Source organism: Oncorhynchus mykiss, chromosome 26, assembly GCF_013265735.2.
Source record: "Oncorhynchus mykiss isolate Arlee chromosome 26, USDA_OmykA_1.1, whole genome shotgun sequence".
Classification (NCBI taxonomy): Eukaryota; Metazoa; Chordata; class Actinopteri; order Salmoniformes; family Salmonidae; genus Oncorhynchus; species Oncorhynchus mykiss.
Genome location: NC_048590.1, coordinates 26318669 through 26336540, shown reverse-complemented (window position 1 = coordinate 26336540; position 17872 = coordinate 26318669). Strand labels below are relative to the sequence as shown.

Below are 17872 nucleotides of genomic sequence, written 5' to 3'. Positions count from 1 at the left end.
TGCTCTCCTCATTGTTGTCTCCTCACATGTTACCATAATAACCATACATATGTGTATTTGTGACAGAAAAGTGAGGTAACGGAGGAAATAACTGCTCCTTCTATCTTTTTAAAGCTTTGCATTAGATCACAAAACGGCACAAATAGACTCATTTATGCATGATATATTAGATAACTAAACAGCTAGAGGCAACAAGTCAACAAATGCGTCACTGCTATGAAATAACAGAACTGAAAATGACAGCTCCCTGTGAATACATACAGTGGTACACCAGTACTTAGAAGTAATCATCTATGAGGATATAGTGGAGAATCCTCTGTTAGTTGCTGAGGCAGTCATGTCATTCTCCTTGGGGCTGTCGCTGTCTTCCTTCTTAACTTTGATTCCAAGCAAGCTGCAGAGCTTCATCAGCCTCCAATCCACTATCTCCTCCTCTGAGGGCTGTGGAACAGTGAACAGACAGCTCAGAATGGATAGCCAAGTGACCGCCTCGGTCAAAATGTATTGAGATATTGGTCCCTGTTGATTCTGATATATTGATGTTAATTTGACATCGTGTAAGATTGATGCACAGTACCTTGTGATGTATTAGCTCTTGAGTGAACGCCACCAGGATGACTGAGATGAACAGGTTCAGAAGCACAACGTTCTTGAATATAATAAAGGAACCGACGACGAACGTACCAAGCACCGTTAGTTATCTAATATATCATGCATAAATGAGTCTATTTGTAATCAAGAACCTGGATTGGAAGGAGATGTTACCAAATTTAATCACTAAGCTACCATCATGACTACAGCAATAATCGGGGGTCTAGTAGAGCTGTCCTACTTTACTAACCTCGTCATAGTTGAAGATGCCCAGTTGCAAGCTGACCATGGTCAGAGCAGAATCCAGGAGAGTCCTATATGAGTACAGCTTCCAGCCATACATCAGATTAGACTGCAGACAGAGAATGATCACAGTTTACACTCACACTGCAAGTCGAGGGGACACCCATCATACACAAGCATAACATCACATAAGAAGAGAATGAGGATGAAGTTGGACTTCTAGGTTAGGTGTTTCAGAAAGACCCTTACAGTAGCACCAGGAATGCAATCAGATACCCCAGCACTGCATCTGCTGTGGCTGTCTCATGGAAACTGGCAAACCTGGATAGAGAGCGGAGAAGTTGAACATCCCACAGGAGCAACTGACCAACAATGGGGATAGAAGACTAGCAAAATAATAACAGAAACCCATGATACCCCAACCCAGTGTGAACTCACTGGTCTTTATGGTTGTGGTAGTACTCCATGTCCCGGTTCCCTAGCAGGCTCCTCTTAATGAAGACAGACAGTGTGCTCCAGCTCAGGAGGATGATGGCGAGCTCCAGCAGGTTCCACTTTGTCTTGAAGTAAGCCCACTTCTGCTTCTTCATCAGCTTGCCATGTGAGGAGAGGAGAGCAGTCAGGCTGAGGAGGAATTCCGGAAGCATTGTATCACTGCCTTTATATTCTAATAAAGAACAGCATAAGAAAGCTGTGTAAAGAAAGGTTTACTTGAACATACATGTAGTAGAAGATAAAGAGGAAATAGATGACCTCAGAGGCCATGACAAAGATGTGGAGTCCACCGGTGGACTGGTATAGTCGGACACTCTGCAGCTCACTGCGAAACTGGAACGCTCCTGAGAGAATAAGACAGGTGCTGACAATCTGAGTTTTGGATGCCTTTAAATACTTACTTTGTGCTGTATCATGGAGTGATATAACAACTGTCTCACCTACAGCTGTGGTCTCCAGCATGAGTGTGACAATGCAGAAGAGGTTGACATTGGCATTGTACACTGTGACCTCTACAAAGACTGCTCGGGTGAACATATCAAGCCAGGTGTTGTCAAACAGATACTGAAGGGTACTGCAGGGACAGAATACATGGATGAATAAAATAACATCTTTCTCTACCACAAAGACGGTTTACACATTAAGCACTGTAAATGTTTATTTACCTGCTAGCATTCTGTGAGTCAGTGCCCAGGTCAACCACAAACCCCCCTCCCCTGTAGAGAACCACACTGCCCCAGATGGGTTGAGCTCTGAGTCGGGCCTGGGTTTGGTACTGCCAGGGGCTGCGGAGGGTCTTGGAGGTGTTTTCACTCGCAGAGCGGTTCCAGCCTGGCCCATAGGAGCCCATGTCCTCCACCTCCCATGAGTATGGAGCATGGCAGTCAGGTACAGCCATTTGGCAGAAGTTCTTTTTTATTACATTTTTAATTTTTTAATTTTACCTTTATTTATACAGGTTTGTCTCATTGAGATAACATCTCTTTTCCAAGAGAGACCTGGTCAACGCTCCTAATGCCCGTCTTCTGCACCCTCACCTGGCAAAGATGGGCATTACCAACCAGTTTGGAGTTCCCATCTGTGATGAAACCTATAACACAGCATGCAAAAAATAACCAAAAGATAAAACGATAGCATGCTTTCACCTATACAATTTCTCTTTAACTTTTTATAAATTCATGTTCTCTATGAAATAAACATTATTTTTTAGGGAATGCTACCTGGGTAGTCTCTCTTCACCGGTGAACACATCTCTGTGGCTCATGCTGTCTGAGATCCCTTGGCTGAAGCTCTGCCGAATGTGCTGAGTCAGGAAGTAAGCTGATCACAGAAAACCAGATTTGGCCATCACGGAAATCCTTTGCCTTTTTCATGAAGAACAGATTACTGCAGAATATATTGTGTGAGAAGATTTAGTTATATGATGGACACTTGTCCTGGGATATTTATATTGCCATTACAAGGTGCATCCATGCTTTACCTCACCTGAATTTCTTCAAATCCATGTCAGCGGCAACAGGGAAGACTTTATCAAGGATGCACTCGCCCATATCTATGGCCAGCCATGAGTTACACAGGAAGTGCCACTTCTGTCCAGTTTCTAGATCTTGCACTGTCCCTTTGTTTATATACCTGCATGAAAACCGTTATTGTCAACTACATCCACAATTTCAAACGTCAGCTTTAATTAACGTCAAATCCATCTGTCCCTCTACTACTGTGAGACATCCTCCCCGTCCACTCTCCTACCAGGCAGGGTGCCTCCCTGAGTTGTCGTGCCACAGCCTGATGCTCTGCAGCTCCCCCAGAGAGAAGGGTGTGGTCAACAGGAACATATCCACTGCACCCCTCTCAAACACAGGCCTGTCAGGGTCAGTGAGGTGGTGTGGCTCACTCTCTCCTTGCATGCCCAGCAGAGTCACAGTAACCTGCAGCATCAACACAGGGTCAGGGTGACTGAGTGTGGTTTTATCAGAGAACAGAATATGATGTCCTGCAGCAGTGGGAACTGTTGGTACTGACCTGAGAGGAGGTGGAAGCACCACGCCGATGCCCAGTGCTGATATTCAGCATGTAACGGTATTCAGCCAAGGGGCCATTATCTTCCAATAATGTTACCTTCACCTACAAGAAGTAACACTTGAAGGTAAAACTCAGCATCAACAGCAAACCAACAGGATGATACATTCTCAAACTGGGAAACCTAAGCACTGTAAATCTGCTGATTGGATCACCAGAGTAGGATGTTCTCAAGGTGTCTGTATAGTCTGGACAAAAAGTGTCTAGAAAATGGCGGCAGCGATTGTTCAAGGCAGATCTTGGCTATGTCCTGGATGTCCTTCCTGCGTGCCCACACAACCACCAAGAGATAAGCAATGAAGATGGCACCAACAAAGCACACCACCACAGGGTTGTCTGAGAAGGTGGCAAAGAGCACAGTGGTACGGGACACATCCACAAGGTTGGGCATGATGAAGAAAGAGCTCCAGAAGAAGGTCAAATGGTTACATAAGCACTGAGTGACAAATGGCTGGGTTAAAGGACCAATCTAAAGAGACCAGTCAGTTTATGCATTTGATTTTGACAGTGCCTGGTTTCAGTGATGTGCCAATATTTATATTATAAGGTGTTGTGTAGTACTTGTTTAACTCACCCTGCAGCCATCTTCACTCCAGGTGGATAAGGTTTCATTCCAATACTTGCACTGAGCAGCAATGGAGGTGACAGTCACAGTGGCATTGACGGATTTAACCCCTGCTTCCACAATGGGCCTCACAACAAGATAGTGCACCCCAACTTTTCCTGTCAAATAATTGGGACCCAGGACCCAGGTGTATCTCTCTGTACCCAAAATAAACACAACACAAGCACATGTATCTTTCTAAACACTCAGTGTTTGTTCATTATGCTTCACAATAGTTCTATGTCTCTGCCATTTACAAAAAGTCAGTTCAGGAGGTTGATCACCTTGTGAATTGCCTTGGTGAGGAATCTGCGTCTTGGCTATATATTGCTTGTCCTTTGGGTAGTCTTTATACAAATGGTATGTCCTCTGAGGGCTACATATTTAGCACCAGTGTTATGTCTGGTGAAGGGACGTCAATCATCAGTGTGCTGTAGTTTCCCAGGTCAAGGATTGTGCTGTTCACCTGCCCGCCTTCAAGTCTCGGCAAGAGGATCTGAGACTCATAGAAGATGTTGTAATATATACAATTGTAATCATAATTCTGTCTACTTGATCATATAGTCTTTAACGTATAAGTCTTGGACATTATCTTAGAAGATATACTGTAATTCTTTGACATCAAGGGCTCTCAAGAGAAAAGCTCCACTAAAATTGGTATACATTTGCAGCTTTCTGACCTCAGTCTCCCCAGACAGGTTCTCCACAGGGAGTGCTGATCCATCCTGTCTGGTGAGAGACACAGACCCCATGGCACCACTGATGTTACACCCCTCACTCCAAGAATAAGGGTTCTTCTCAAAACTCAGCATCTGTACATATAAAGAAATGATGAGACAAGAGAGTGAGGGTTAAAACGTCTACAAAAGACTGATAGACAATTACTATATGAATAATTAACCAAATGAAAACCCCCGCAATGCTTGACAGAAAAGAAAAAGACACTTTCACTGCCGTATTCACTTGCGTGATAAATCCCTCACTAACCTCCACACATTCACTCACAGACATTCACACTTTCTCTCACATCCACTGGTTCCTCTGGAGAAAGGACATCAGCACCCAGGGGAGGGAAGGAAAAGCTTGCAGAGGAGCCATCTGGGATGTTTATAGACTGCATCGGAATGCTATTTGGAGACATCCTAAGAGCAGAGAGTGCATAATATACTGTAACTCAATATTGAGGCAACTTAACAGTAGCATTTTGTTTTTGAGATATTGTATTTTAAATACAAATTACATATCTCAAATGACATTTATGTGACAGGCCTTTTTATATTGTAATGTTTCCACTCCAATGCTCTGTCTTTTACACACTCATCTCAGGGCTCTTGATAATGGCAGGCTCCTGACCAACCTTTTATCCATTTAACAGTACACTCTGCATATTGTCCATGCTGTTAATGAGAATCTTTCAGACCTTTCTCTGCGAAAGACAAACAAAATGCAGTAGTCCTGAAAAGTAACCATAGTTCATTACTGTCATCAGGGAACTCAGTGAAGCTATATACTGTATATCACCTGTGTGCTTGCATTTGAAGAGAATCCCAGGATATTGCTGGCTCCCTCTACAATTGGTGTAGCTGCCTGCACCATCTCTTGTCCACCATGCTCACTGACGTTCATATAGAGGAGGGAAGAGCGGAGGTCTGCCACCAGGGGGCTAGCTTCTAGCTGGAAAAGATCCACAGCCCAACATCGACCATTGGGAACTAAATCTCCGCTCTCTTTCAGTAATACATGTTTGGGAAAGATTATGTTTCCTTGCTCCCATATCCAAGTGTACCTGAGCAGCGGAATTGACCTCTTCTCCCCGCTTGGTGATCCCTGCCACTGCTCTGGCTGTAACTTACGCTTCCTGAGGAATGTTGTTGGGGACATTCTTCAGCACTGCAGTCATGGTGCTCAGCATCTGTTATCGCAGCTGCAACATCAATCAGAATCCCTCACAAACATCCATCTAAATACACACTTCCTTTTGTCTTGAACTTCATACTAATTTATCTCAACTTTTAGTTTAGTGTAATGTCTTATTTTCACCAATACACAGAGTCCCTAGACCAGGGATGGGCAACTTTGATGGGGTGGGGGGCACAAAAAATGTGAACTCATCATGAGGAGCTGCAGTGGCTCGCGGGTCTGCGTACCCTCATCCATAGCCACACATGCAGTCAACTGATTTTTTGCATTCAATCCATTTATGCAGTTAAACTACTTATGGCTCTTAACTAAATGCATTACACCAGTAGCGAGGGCCGGCCCTAGTCTTTTGGGGGCCTTAAGCGAGACTTGGCCCTGCACCCGGTGGGACAATTGTTTTTACTGGTCCCGGCCCATGCTCCCTATGACCTTAGCATATTACCCCGTTCTCACCTCCTCCTGACACCTTTCTGATCCTCACTGCCCTTATTCAGAATGCCGGACACAGACTTGAACATCTGTCCCAGGGTCTCCCCAGTGAGCAACCCCTGCTGCTGTAGCTGAGCGACAGTGTTCTCAACCACAGACTGCAGATTCTCCACTGAGGAACTGGAGTTGGATGGCCACACCTTAGTGGACAACATTCAAATGAGAGCTCCAGATACGACATTATAAATGTGAGCTCTATGGAGCAGAAAGGCAGGACAGATTCCATGCATTAAATAAGACATTCCAGGCCCTGACTTTCACTTGCAAAGCTCCTGTAACAAAACAGCTGATATAAATAAACAAGGAAATGTTTAATATTTTCCTATCTTCTGTCATTGTTTCTGATTGTATTTGGGTAGGTACCTTGGATAGTGGTTGAGATACAGTATTATAAACCTGCATGCTTCTGTTTTGCATGTCTCTGGTCTCAGAGATGCTGTCGTTGGCTCCAGACACCTGGAAGAGAAGCTGCACCGGGGCTCCCCGGTCCAGGGAGACACTAACATAGAGGTCTGAGTCTGGACACTCCCCCTCCTCAGTCATCACTGATCCCAGCAGGCCCTCCACAGGCTCCAGCAGACACACCTGCAGCTCAGTGGACACGCCCAAGACCGAGACCCCGTTAGAGGCATGCAGGGTCAGCTGGTGGCAGCCAGAACCCAGCTGTTGCTCCACCTCTGGTCCCACTGTGATGTTGTAGGGGATGATTCCTCTGACTGCTGATGAATTGGCCACCAACATCTCACCACTGTGGAGTTTGTAGGTCACATTCGTACCTGTAGATGCAAATGTTGTTTCATTTTATTTCGGCTCATTTTGGTTTTACTTACCAGCTTCTACTTCTACCTGGATTTGAAGGGGGCTTCTGTTACAGGGCCTTGCAGTTTGCACCATCTGTTGATTGGTTCATGCTATAGCACTTAATGACGCCAAACTCCCCGATGGGCTTCTGAATGGTGATGGCTTTCTGAGCTGTCACATGCCACTCACTGGTGGTACACTCCACCCGACCCATGAAGACACCCGGATAGGTGTATTTATGAACCATACTGCTCTCCAACCTGTGAGAGTGGAAATTCCATTAATTGTTAGGGAATTAGGGACTTTTTGCCTTTGATGTTGGGCGATTTACATTACTCAGTTACTTACTCTTCTGGACTATAAGGATCGATGTTGTGCCCATCTCCAGCACTTAGAGTGCAGGTCAGGTTGCCCTGGAATGGATGGAGAAGCCACTTCAATGTTATGGAGACATTGTCAAAAAACAGAAGCCAACTTGCTCATTAATAAGTGGAGACCAGTGGACCACAGACATGGCTAGGTTGTGACTGTGTGTGCTAGCCACCACTCATAATGTGTTGAAATACAACATTAGAAAAAACGTAAATCGAGGCCTTCACTAGCTGAAAACATATTTGGATATTTAAATGGAATGTAGAAGGAAGGGAAGGAGAGACAGTGACAGGGGTAGAATGTTCTGACCATCTCTGCAGTTGTATTCCACAGACAGGTAGCTTCCAAGCCCTGAGCATGGTTCACCAAAGGAGGCCACATTTGCAGTCTCCTGGAAATAATGTACATTAAATAGAGATATGAGAGGGGAAGAAATAGAAGAGGAGAGTTTTCCATCGTAATTGTCATCAAAATCATCAATAAGATCATCATCCACATTATCATTATAATACACTTATCCAAGTGCTCTGAAAATATTAATCGTGTGCACACTGTTCAGAGTATTATCAAATTAAATGTATTTATAAAGCCCTTCTTACATCAGCTGATATCTCAATGTGCTGTACAGAAACCCAGCCTAAAACCCCAAACAGCAAGCAATGCAGCTGCAGAAGCACGGTGGCTAGGAAAAACTCCCTAGAAAGGCCAGAACCTAGGAAGAAACCTAGAGAGGAACCAGGCTATGAGGGGTGGCCAGTCCTCTTCTGGCTGTGCCGGGTGGAGATTATAACAGAACATGGCCAAGATGCTCAAATGTGAATAGATGACCAGCAGGGTCAAATAATAATAATCACAGTGGTTGTTAAGGGTGCAACAGGTCAGCACCTCAGGTGTAAATGTCAGTTGGCTTTTCATAGCCGATCATTCAGAGTATCTCTACCGATCCTGCTGTCTCTAGAGAGTTGAAAACAGCAGGTCTGGGACAGGTAGCACGTCCGGTGAACACGTCAGTGTTCCATAGCCGCAGGCAGAACAGTTGAAACTGGAGCAGCAGCATGGCCAGGTAGACTGCGGACAGCAAGGAGTCATCAGGCCAGGTAGTCCTGAGGCATGGTCCTAGGGCTCAGGTCTTCCGAGAGAGAGAAAGAAAGAAAAATAATTAGAGAGAGCATACTTAAATTCACACATGACACCGGAGAAATACTCCAGATATAACAGACTGACCCTAGCCCCACGACACATAAACTACTGCAGCATAAATGCTAGAGGCTGAGACAGGAGAAGTCGGGAGACACTATGGCCCCATCTGACAATACGCCCGGACAGGGCCAAACAGGCAGGATATAACCCCACCCACTTTACCAAAGCACAGCCTCCTCACCACTAGAGGGATATCTTCAACCACCAACTTACCATCCTGAGACAAGGCCCACAAAGATCTCTGACACGGCACAACCCAAGGGGGGAGCCAACCCAGACAGGAAGATCACATCAGTGACTCAACCCACTCAAGTGACGCACCCCTCCTAGGGACGGCATGGAAGAGCACCAGTAAGCCAATGACTCAGCCCCTGTAATAGGGTTAAAGGCAGAAAATCCCAATGGAGAGAGGGGAACCGGCCAGGCAGAGACAGCAAGGGCGGTTAGCTGCTCCAGTGCCTTTCCGTTCACCTTCACACTCCTGGGCCAGACTACACTCAATCATAGGACCTACTGAAGAGATGTGTCTTCAATAAAGACTTAAAGGTTGAGACCGAGTCTGCGTCTCTCACATGGGTAGGCAGACCATTCCATAAAAATGGAGCTCTATAGGAGAAAGCCCTGCCTCCAGCTGTTTTCTTAGAAATTCTAGGGACAGTTAGGAGGCCTGCGTCTTGTGACCGTAGCGTACGTGTAGGTATGTACGGCAGGACCAAATCGGAAAGATAGGTAGGAGCAAGCCCATGTAATGCTTTGTAGGTTAGCAGTAAAACCTTGAAATCAGCCCTTGCCCTAACAGGAAGCCAGTGTAGAAGAGGCTAGCACTGGAGTAATATGATCCAATTTTTTGGTTCTAGTCAAGATTCTAGCAGCCGTGGTTAGCACTAACTGAAGTTTATTTAGTGCTTTATCCAGGTAGCCGGAAAGTAGAGCCTTTCAGTAGTCTAACCTAGAAGTGACGAAAGCATGGATTAATTTTTCTGCATCATCAAAGTTTCTGATTTTTGCAATGTTACGTAGATGGAAAAAAGCTGTCCTTGAAACAGTCTTGATATGTTGGTCAAAAGAGAGATCAGGGTCCAGAGTAACGCCAAGGTCCTTCACAGTTTTATTTGAGACGACTGTACAACCATCAAGATTAATTGTCAGATTCAACAAAAGATCTCTTTGTTTCTTCGGACCTAGAACAAGCATCTCTGTTTTGTCCGAGTTTAAAAGTAGAACATTTGCAGCCATCCACTTCCTTATATCTAAAAAACAGGCTTCCAGCGAGGGCAATTTTGGGGCTTCACCATGTTTCATCGAAATGTACAGCTGTGTGTCATCCGCATAGCAGTGAAAATTAACATTTTGTTTCCGAATGACATCACCAAGAGGTAAAATATATAGTGAAAACAACAGTGGTCCTAAAACGGAACCTTGAGGAACACCGAAATTTACAGTTGATTTGTCAGAGGACAAACCATCCATAGAGACAAACTGATCAAACTGATCTTTCCGACAGATAAGATCTAAACCAGGCCAGAACTTGTCAGTGTAGACCAATTTGGGGTTCCAATCTCTCCAAAATAATGTGGTGATCGATGGTATCAAAAGCAGTACTAAGGTCTAGGGGCATGAGGGGAGATGCAGAGCCTCGGTCTGACACCATTAAAAGGTCATTTACCACCTTCACAAGTGCAGTCTCAGTGCTATGATGTTGTCTAAAACCAGACTGAAGAGTTTCGTATACATTGATTGTCTTCAGGAAGGCAGTGAGTTGCTTTTTCAAAATTTTTTGAGAGGAATGGGCGATTCGATATAGGCAGATAGTTTTCTATATTTTCTGGGTCAAGGTTTGGATTTTTCAAGAGAGGCTTTATTATTGCCACTTTTAGTGAGTTTGGTACACATCCACTGATTATAATCACAGCCGCATATATTCCCCCCCAAGCAGAAACATCGATGGCCCTGAACGAACTTCATTTGACTCTATGTAAACTGGAAACCACATATCCTGAGGCTGCATTCATTGTAGCTGGGGATTTTAACAAGGCTAATCTGAAAACAAGACTCCCTAAATTCTATCAGCATATTGATTGTGCAACCAGGGCTGGTAAAACCCTGGATCATTGCTATTCTAAATTCCGCGACGCATATTAGAACCTCGCATACAAAGCCCTCCGCCTCCCTCCTTTCGGAAAAACTAACCACGACTCCATTTTGTTGCTTCCAGCGTATAGACAGAAACTTAAACAGGAAGCTTCCGCGCTCAGGTCTGTTCAACGCTGGTCCGACCAGTCTGATTCCACGCTTCAAGATTGCTCCGATCACGTGGACTGGGATATGTTCCGCATTGAGTGAAATAACAACATTGATGAATAAGCTGATTCGGTGAGCGAGTTTATTAGCAAGTGCATCGGCAATGTCGTACCCACAGCAACTATTAGAACATTCCCAAACCAGAAACCGTGGATTGATGGCAGCATTTGCATAAAACTGAAAGCTCGAACCACTGCTTTTAATCAGGGAAAGGTGACCGGAAACATGACCGAAAACAAACAGTGTAGCTATTCCCTCCGCAAGGCAATCAAACAAGCTAAGCGTCAGTATAGAGACAAAGTAGAGTCGCAATTCAACGGCTCAGACACAAGAGGTATGTGACAGGGTCTATAGTCAATCACGGATTACAAAAATAAAACCAGCCCTGTCGCGGACCAGGAGGTCTTGCTCCCAGACAGACTAAACAACTTCTTTGCTCGCTTTGAGGACAATACAGTGCCACTGACACGGCCCGCTACCAAAACCTGCGGACTCTTCTTCACTGCAGTCGACGTGAGTAAAACATTCCCAGCCGCATCCTCAGAGCATGCACAGACCAGCTGCCTGGTGTGTTTACGGACATATTCAATCAATCCCTATCCCAGTCTGCTGTTCCCACATGCTTCAAGAGGGCCACCATTGTTCCTGTTCCCAAGAAAGCTAAGGTAACTGAGCTAAACAACTACCTCCCCATAGCACTCACTTCCGTCATCATGAAGTGCTTTGAGAGACTAGTCAAGGACCATATCACCTCCACCCTACCTGGCACCCTAGACCCACTCCAATTTGCTTACCGCCCCAATAGGTCTACAGACGACGCAATCGCAAACCCACTGTACACTGCCCTAACCCATCTGGACTAGAGGAATACCTATGTGAGAATGCTGTTCATCGACTACAGCTCAGCATTTAACACCATAGTAGCCTCCAAACTCGTCATCAAGCTCGAGACCCTGGTTCTCGACCCCACCCTGTGCAACTGGGTACTGGACTTCCTGATGGGCCGCCCCCAGGTGGTGAGGGTAGGTAACAACATCTCCACCCCGCAGATCCTCAACACTGGGGCCACACAAGGGTGCATTTTGAGACCTCTCCTGTACTCCCTGTTCACTCACGACTGCATGGCCATGCACACCTCCAACTCAATCATCAAGTTTGCAGACGACACTACAGTGGTAGGCTTGATTACCAACAACGACGAGACGTCCTACAGGGAGGAGGTGAGGGCCCTCGGAGTGTGGTGTCAGGAAAATAACCTCACACTCAACGTCAACAAAACAAAGGAGATGATCGTGGACTTCAAGAAACAGCAGAGGGAGCACACTCCTATCCACATCGACGGGACAGTAGTGGAGAGGGTAGTAGTTTTAAGTTCCTCGGCGTACACATCAAGTACAAACTGAATTGGTCCACCCACACAGACAGCGTGGTGAAGAAGGCGCAGCAGCGCCTCTTCAACCTCAGGAGGCTGAAGTAATTTGGCTTGTCACCAAAAGCACTCAAACTTTTACAGATGCACAATCGAGAGCATCCTGTCGGGCTGTATCACCGCCTGGTACGGCAACTGCTCCGCCCACAACCGTAAGGCTCTCCAGAGGGTAGTGAGGTCTGCACAACGCATCACCTGGGGCAAACTACCTGCCCTCCAGGACACCTACACCACCCGATGTCACAGGAAGGCCATAACGATCATCAAGGACAACAACCACCCGACTGCCTGTTCACCCTGCTATCACCCAGAAGGCAAGGTCAGTACAGGTGCATCAAAGCAGGGACAGAGAGACTGAAAAACAGCTTCTATCTCAAGGCCATCAGACTGTTAAACAGCCACCACTAACATTGAGTGGCTGCTGCCAACATACTGACTCAACTCCAGCCATTTTAATAATGTAAAAGTTTATGAAAAATGTATCACTAGCCACATTAAACAATGCCACTTTTATATGTTTACATACCCTACATTACTCATCTCATACTGTATGTATATACTGTACTCGATACCATCTACTGCATCTTGCCTATGCCGTTCTGTACCATCACTCATTCATATATTTTTATGTACATTTTCTTCATTCCTTTACGCTTGTGTGTATAAGGTAGTTGTTGTGAAATTGTTAGGTTAGATTACTTATAGATATTACTGCATGGTTGGAACTAGAAGCACAAGCATTTCGCTACACTCGCATTAACATCTGCTAACCATATGTATGTGACAAATAAAATTTGATTTGATTTAGATTTTTAGTGAGTTTGGTACACAGCCGGTGGATAGAGAGTCGTTTATTATGTTCAAAATAGGAGGGCCAAGCACAGGAAGCAGCTCTTTCAGTAGTTTAGTTGGAATAGGGTCCAGTATGCAGCTTGAAGTTTTAGAGGCCATGATTATTTTCATTGTGTCAAGAGATATAGTACTAAAACACTTGAGTGTCTTCCTTGGTCCTAGGCCCTGGCAGAGTTGTGCAGACTCAGGACAACTGAGCTTTGGAGGAATACGCAGATTTTAAGAGGAGTCCGTAATTTGCTTTCTAATGATCATGATCTTTCCCTCAAGAAGTTCATGAATTTATCATTGCTGAAGTGAAAGCCATCCTCTCTTGGGGAACTTTTCAATAGTATCAAAAAGAAAATTTGGATTATTCTTATTTTCCTCAATTAAGTTGGAAATAGGATGATCACGTAGCAGTGAGGGCTCTTCGATACTGCACGGTACTGTCTTTCCAAGCTAGTCGGAAGACTTCCAGTTTGGTGTGGTGCCATTTCCGTTCCAATTTTCTGGAAGCGTGCTTCAGATTATCATAATGCCTAGTCTATTTGCCATTCATACATGAAGCACTAGCTTAAGCAATGGCTTAAACCTAAGGTCCGAATTTAGTGCAGTACTTTTAGATTTAATTTTCGGTATTACAACCATTTAAAACTTGCATTTTTTGTGGCTTTGCTTTCAGTCTTGACATTGTACCAGCATCTGAACCTCTATTATATTTTTTGTGAAGACACGAAGACATCTTTTTTGGTGCTTTGTACAATGAAGTTTTAGCGCTGCCTCAGTGCATCTGGTGCCGTTGTTGAAGTGGTGTGTGTCTTACAATATTTACAGTTCTGCTCTCTGCTTTGCGAATGATTGCATGTTCTACGAGCTCAATGTTTAAATATGTTTCGTGATAGCTTCTTGCTTAAGTGGAATTAAGTTGAATTGCTGCCTCTGTTGAATTGATGGGCCCTTTATTGAATCTGTGTTTGGTTAACAATATTTACATTTCTGCTTTTTTACTTTAAGCAGCGTGTCCTAAAAGTGCAATTATCAAATACTGCACAGCAGGCAATTACTTTGACCCATTAAAAGCACTGTGCTTAAAAGCCCAGTGCAGTCAAAAATGTGATTTCCTGTGTTTTATGTATATATTTCTACTCTATTAGGCCTGAATAATACTGTGAAATTGTGAAAAGTATGATAATGCCATTTTAGTGTAAGAGCTGTTTGAAAAGACTGCGTGAAATTTCAGTCTGTTTTGGTGGGTTGGAGTGTTGGCCTGCCTGGCGACATCACCAGGCGATAAATTAGTTAATAGACCAATAAGAAATATAGTTCAATCCAAACCTCTCTGCCAATAACAGCTAGTTTTCAGTTTCCCAGACAACTCCCAGACAGTCCTTGCAAAATTCTTGCTTTAGAAATGGCTCTATGCTAACAAGCTATTTTTGTTACTTTTTGACCATTTGAATTGAAAACGATCACAGTAAGGTACTTAGTTGTTACCCAGAAATGATTGGATATTGAGATAAAAATGGCTGCATTGGACCGTTAATGTTCTTACTCATCCAATGTAAGAACAAGACTATTCTTGAAACAGTAGTCAAACCAAAACATAAATCAATATACTGAGTGATGGACAAAATACACCTTGCACAATATTTCAACAGTTTTAAAAACATTAGACTTCACACCATACCTGTCACTGAATCTACAACATCTATCCAGGTACACTCCTCCTGTGTGGAGGTGGCTGAAGAAGTGGGACTCGTCCGGCAGTAGTGAACGGTCTTACGACCTTAGAAGCTGTCATCAATCTCTATCACCTGACCAGAACCACACTGTAGTGTGGCATTGTGGTCAGCACAAGCAATGGAGTGCCCAGATTCTGAGACAAATGAGAAAATAAGGTTTAACAATTACAGAGTGAAAGGGAATAGCAAGAGCATACAGTATATTTCTCGCTACCTTGTTATTCTGCATACATGCACACACAGATGCATGCACGCATGCAACAAATACAAACCAAATTGGCAGATGAAGTGCAGCTCCTGGCTACAGTTGCTTATTGCCTCCCACTGAAACACTGAGCTCCTCAGTATGTGACCACAGCCAGCCCCTGGATCAGGGTCATTCACCGAGTTAGAGTAGCTGACATCAGAGCCATCAAGCCAGGAGAGAGGACCTGAGGATTTACAGCACAAACACCAATGAAAGTATTATATTCTATATACACTGAGGGTACAAAACATTAAGAACACCTGCTCTTCAAAGTAGAGGAAATAAAGTATTATATTCTATATAGAGTATATATAAGTATTCTATTTTATTCTATTCTATTTGTGACATATATTCCTACAAAATGATATCCCAGCTGTACATCCAGATACATCATTCTGTTAACACTCGAATACACATAATAAAACACTTAAAAAGCAGAGGAAGGGATATGACATCAGAAACCAAAGTCACAGGAGCCGGCTGTGAGTAGGGGATAAAACTGGTCCTTTGTGTGGGAATAAAAAAGCCCTGTCAAAATCAAGGGACTGGACAGCATACCCTATTGAAGACCCTATTGAATGAGACGTGTTCCTCATCAGCCAGGTGCTGCTTAAAGGAGATATACAATTGTGACTGTCTCCTAGCATGTGAGATAAATACATTATAAATCTCCCAGCGATAGACAGACAGGCCAGCTGACTTGAGAGGTAGCCACCAAACCCATCCTGTGTCTACTTCCAGTTTTACTGGCAGATCAAAGAAGGTCCACTGATAAAACAAGACCAAGAGTACCATCTTTGTCTCAAGAGAAGTGGTAGGCAGTTGGGCGGATCATGTTAGTTTAGGAGACTGGGAATTGAGCTGATTTCTGATTAAAATAATCGTGAAAAAACAGAACAGCTCAGCGAAGGATTATTCTATGAAAAAAACAACAACCCCAAAACACTATTACCTCTTTCAAATATCAATTTAATATTTAGGCCTACTCTTACACAAAGTCATCATGGGCAATTCCATGGTAATGTACAGTACATTCGGAAAGTATTCAGACCCTTTCACTTTATCCACCTTTTGTTACCTTACAGCCTTATTCTAAAATTGATTAAATTGTTTTCTTATCCTCATCAATCTACACACAATACCTCATAATGACAAAGCGAAAGCATTTTATTTATTTTTATTTAATTAATTTAGAATAAGTCTGCAATGTAATACAATTTAGAAAAATTGAATGGGTCTAAGTACTTTATATTTGGTGACAGAAGTTCAGTAAAATCACCCTCAGCTTTTTTATGTGACCACGTTTTCCAAAAACTCAGTTAAATATTTGCTCTGAATTAAGATTCAAAAGATGTCTGCAGAAACAATCTGGTGTCAGCTATGACATGAAACCTTGACCTTGAACCTCTTTTTGATTCTTGAACTACAGTGATGAAGTGGATTTACACACATGATAACATCATCATGGGTCCCTGATCTGTACTACACAGAAATATATCATTATGGATATAAATGTCATTCTCTTCCTGGTGATGTCACCTTTAATAGGTACACACAGGTAGAAATATGTTATATCCACCTTTGCATATTTGGGTATTATTCTACACACTGGCTATTATTTTAACGAGCTCCTCCCAAAACAAGACAACATTTTATTCATGGCAATTTCATAAGAATTTAAATCATACACTCTAACACGTAATAAAATAACTCCTTGCAAATACATCCTTGCACAAGACAGTCTGCTCTCAACCTTTGATTTCCATAATCATATCTATTATTATACAATATATTGATGGCAATTAGTGTTTTCTTAAGTTGTCCTCTTACCCTCAGCAGCAGCAAAGTCCAGTGTTAGGTTTGGGGAGGCGGGTGCCAGACCCAGCCACCAGTCCTGCTCCGGCTGCAGGTGCATCTGTAGGAACTGCTGGGTTCCGTCGTTTAAAATGAAGGCCAGGTGTCCACCACCCCGCTCACACAAGCCCTGTGCACTGAGGAAGGAACTTGAACGTGGTAGACTCAGAAACTCATAACAGGAGCCTTCAATGCCCTCTTGGTACTCTGGGCAGGATAGAGGTGCCATCTCATCCTCAGCACAAGACAGGATTAAGAGGAGAGTCATCAAGAGCAATACAGAGAGATTAGTGTTGTCCATCTTCACCCCTTCACATGTGCACTGTTACAGGCAGCCTGGTGACATGCTGTCTTTAAAGGGGACTGACATCAACAATTCCCTGCCACAACTTAAACATCACAGAATGATCTGTTCTGGATCCAACAAAGGTCGGTCCGCCTTGCAGTCTGGCTTTGTGAGTTTCCATTGGACGATGTATCCTTGTTCACAAACAAACAGATTCACAAACAAGCAGAGCAAAGGCCTACGGTGAATGGGCTGTAATAAGGTCCTCTGGCCCCTCTGTCAACAGCCTCTGAGTATTATTGTTCCTTTAAGGCTGCCGATGATGGAGCAGCCATTGCAGCTTGCACGCAGTATATGATGATTGTGTCCAGTAGGCAGTGCTATA

The 17872-nt window shown here is 43.9% G+C and overlaps 1 protein-coding gene and 1 pseudogene across 1 annotated transcript; both read right to left on the bottom strand.

Annotated features, from left to right (window-relative positions):
• Positions 1-79: 79 nt before the first annotated feature.
• Positions 80-7236, bottom strand: LOC110506098 (annotated as a pseudogene).
• On the bottom strand, positions 7122-17430 carry LOC110506097 (polycystic kidney disease protein 1-like 2). The gene is made up of 5 exons (XM_036964560.1): positions 17178-17430; positions 15419-15531; positions 15173-15234; positions 7571-7696; positions 7122-7482 (listed from the first exon to the last, which is right to left on the bottom strand). The coding sequence occupies exons 1-5, from the start codon at positions 17428-17430 to the stop codon at positions 7290-7292; spliced, it is 747 nt and encodes a 248-aa protein (XP_036820455.1). The 3' UTR covers positions 7122-7289.
• Positions 17431-17872: the final 442 nt, after the last annotated feature.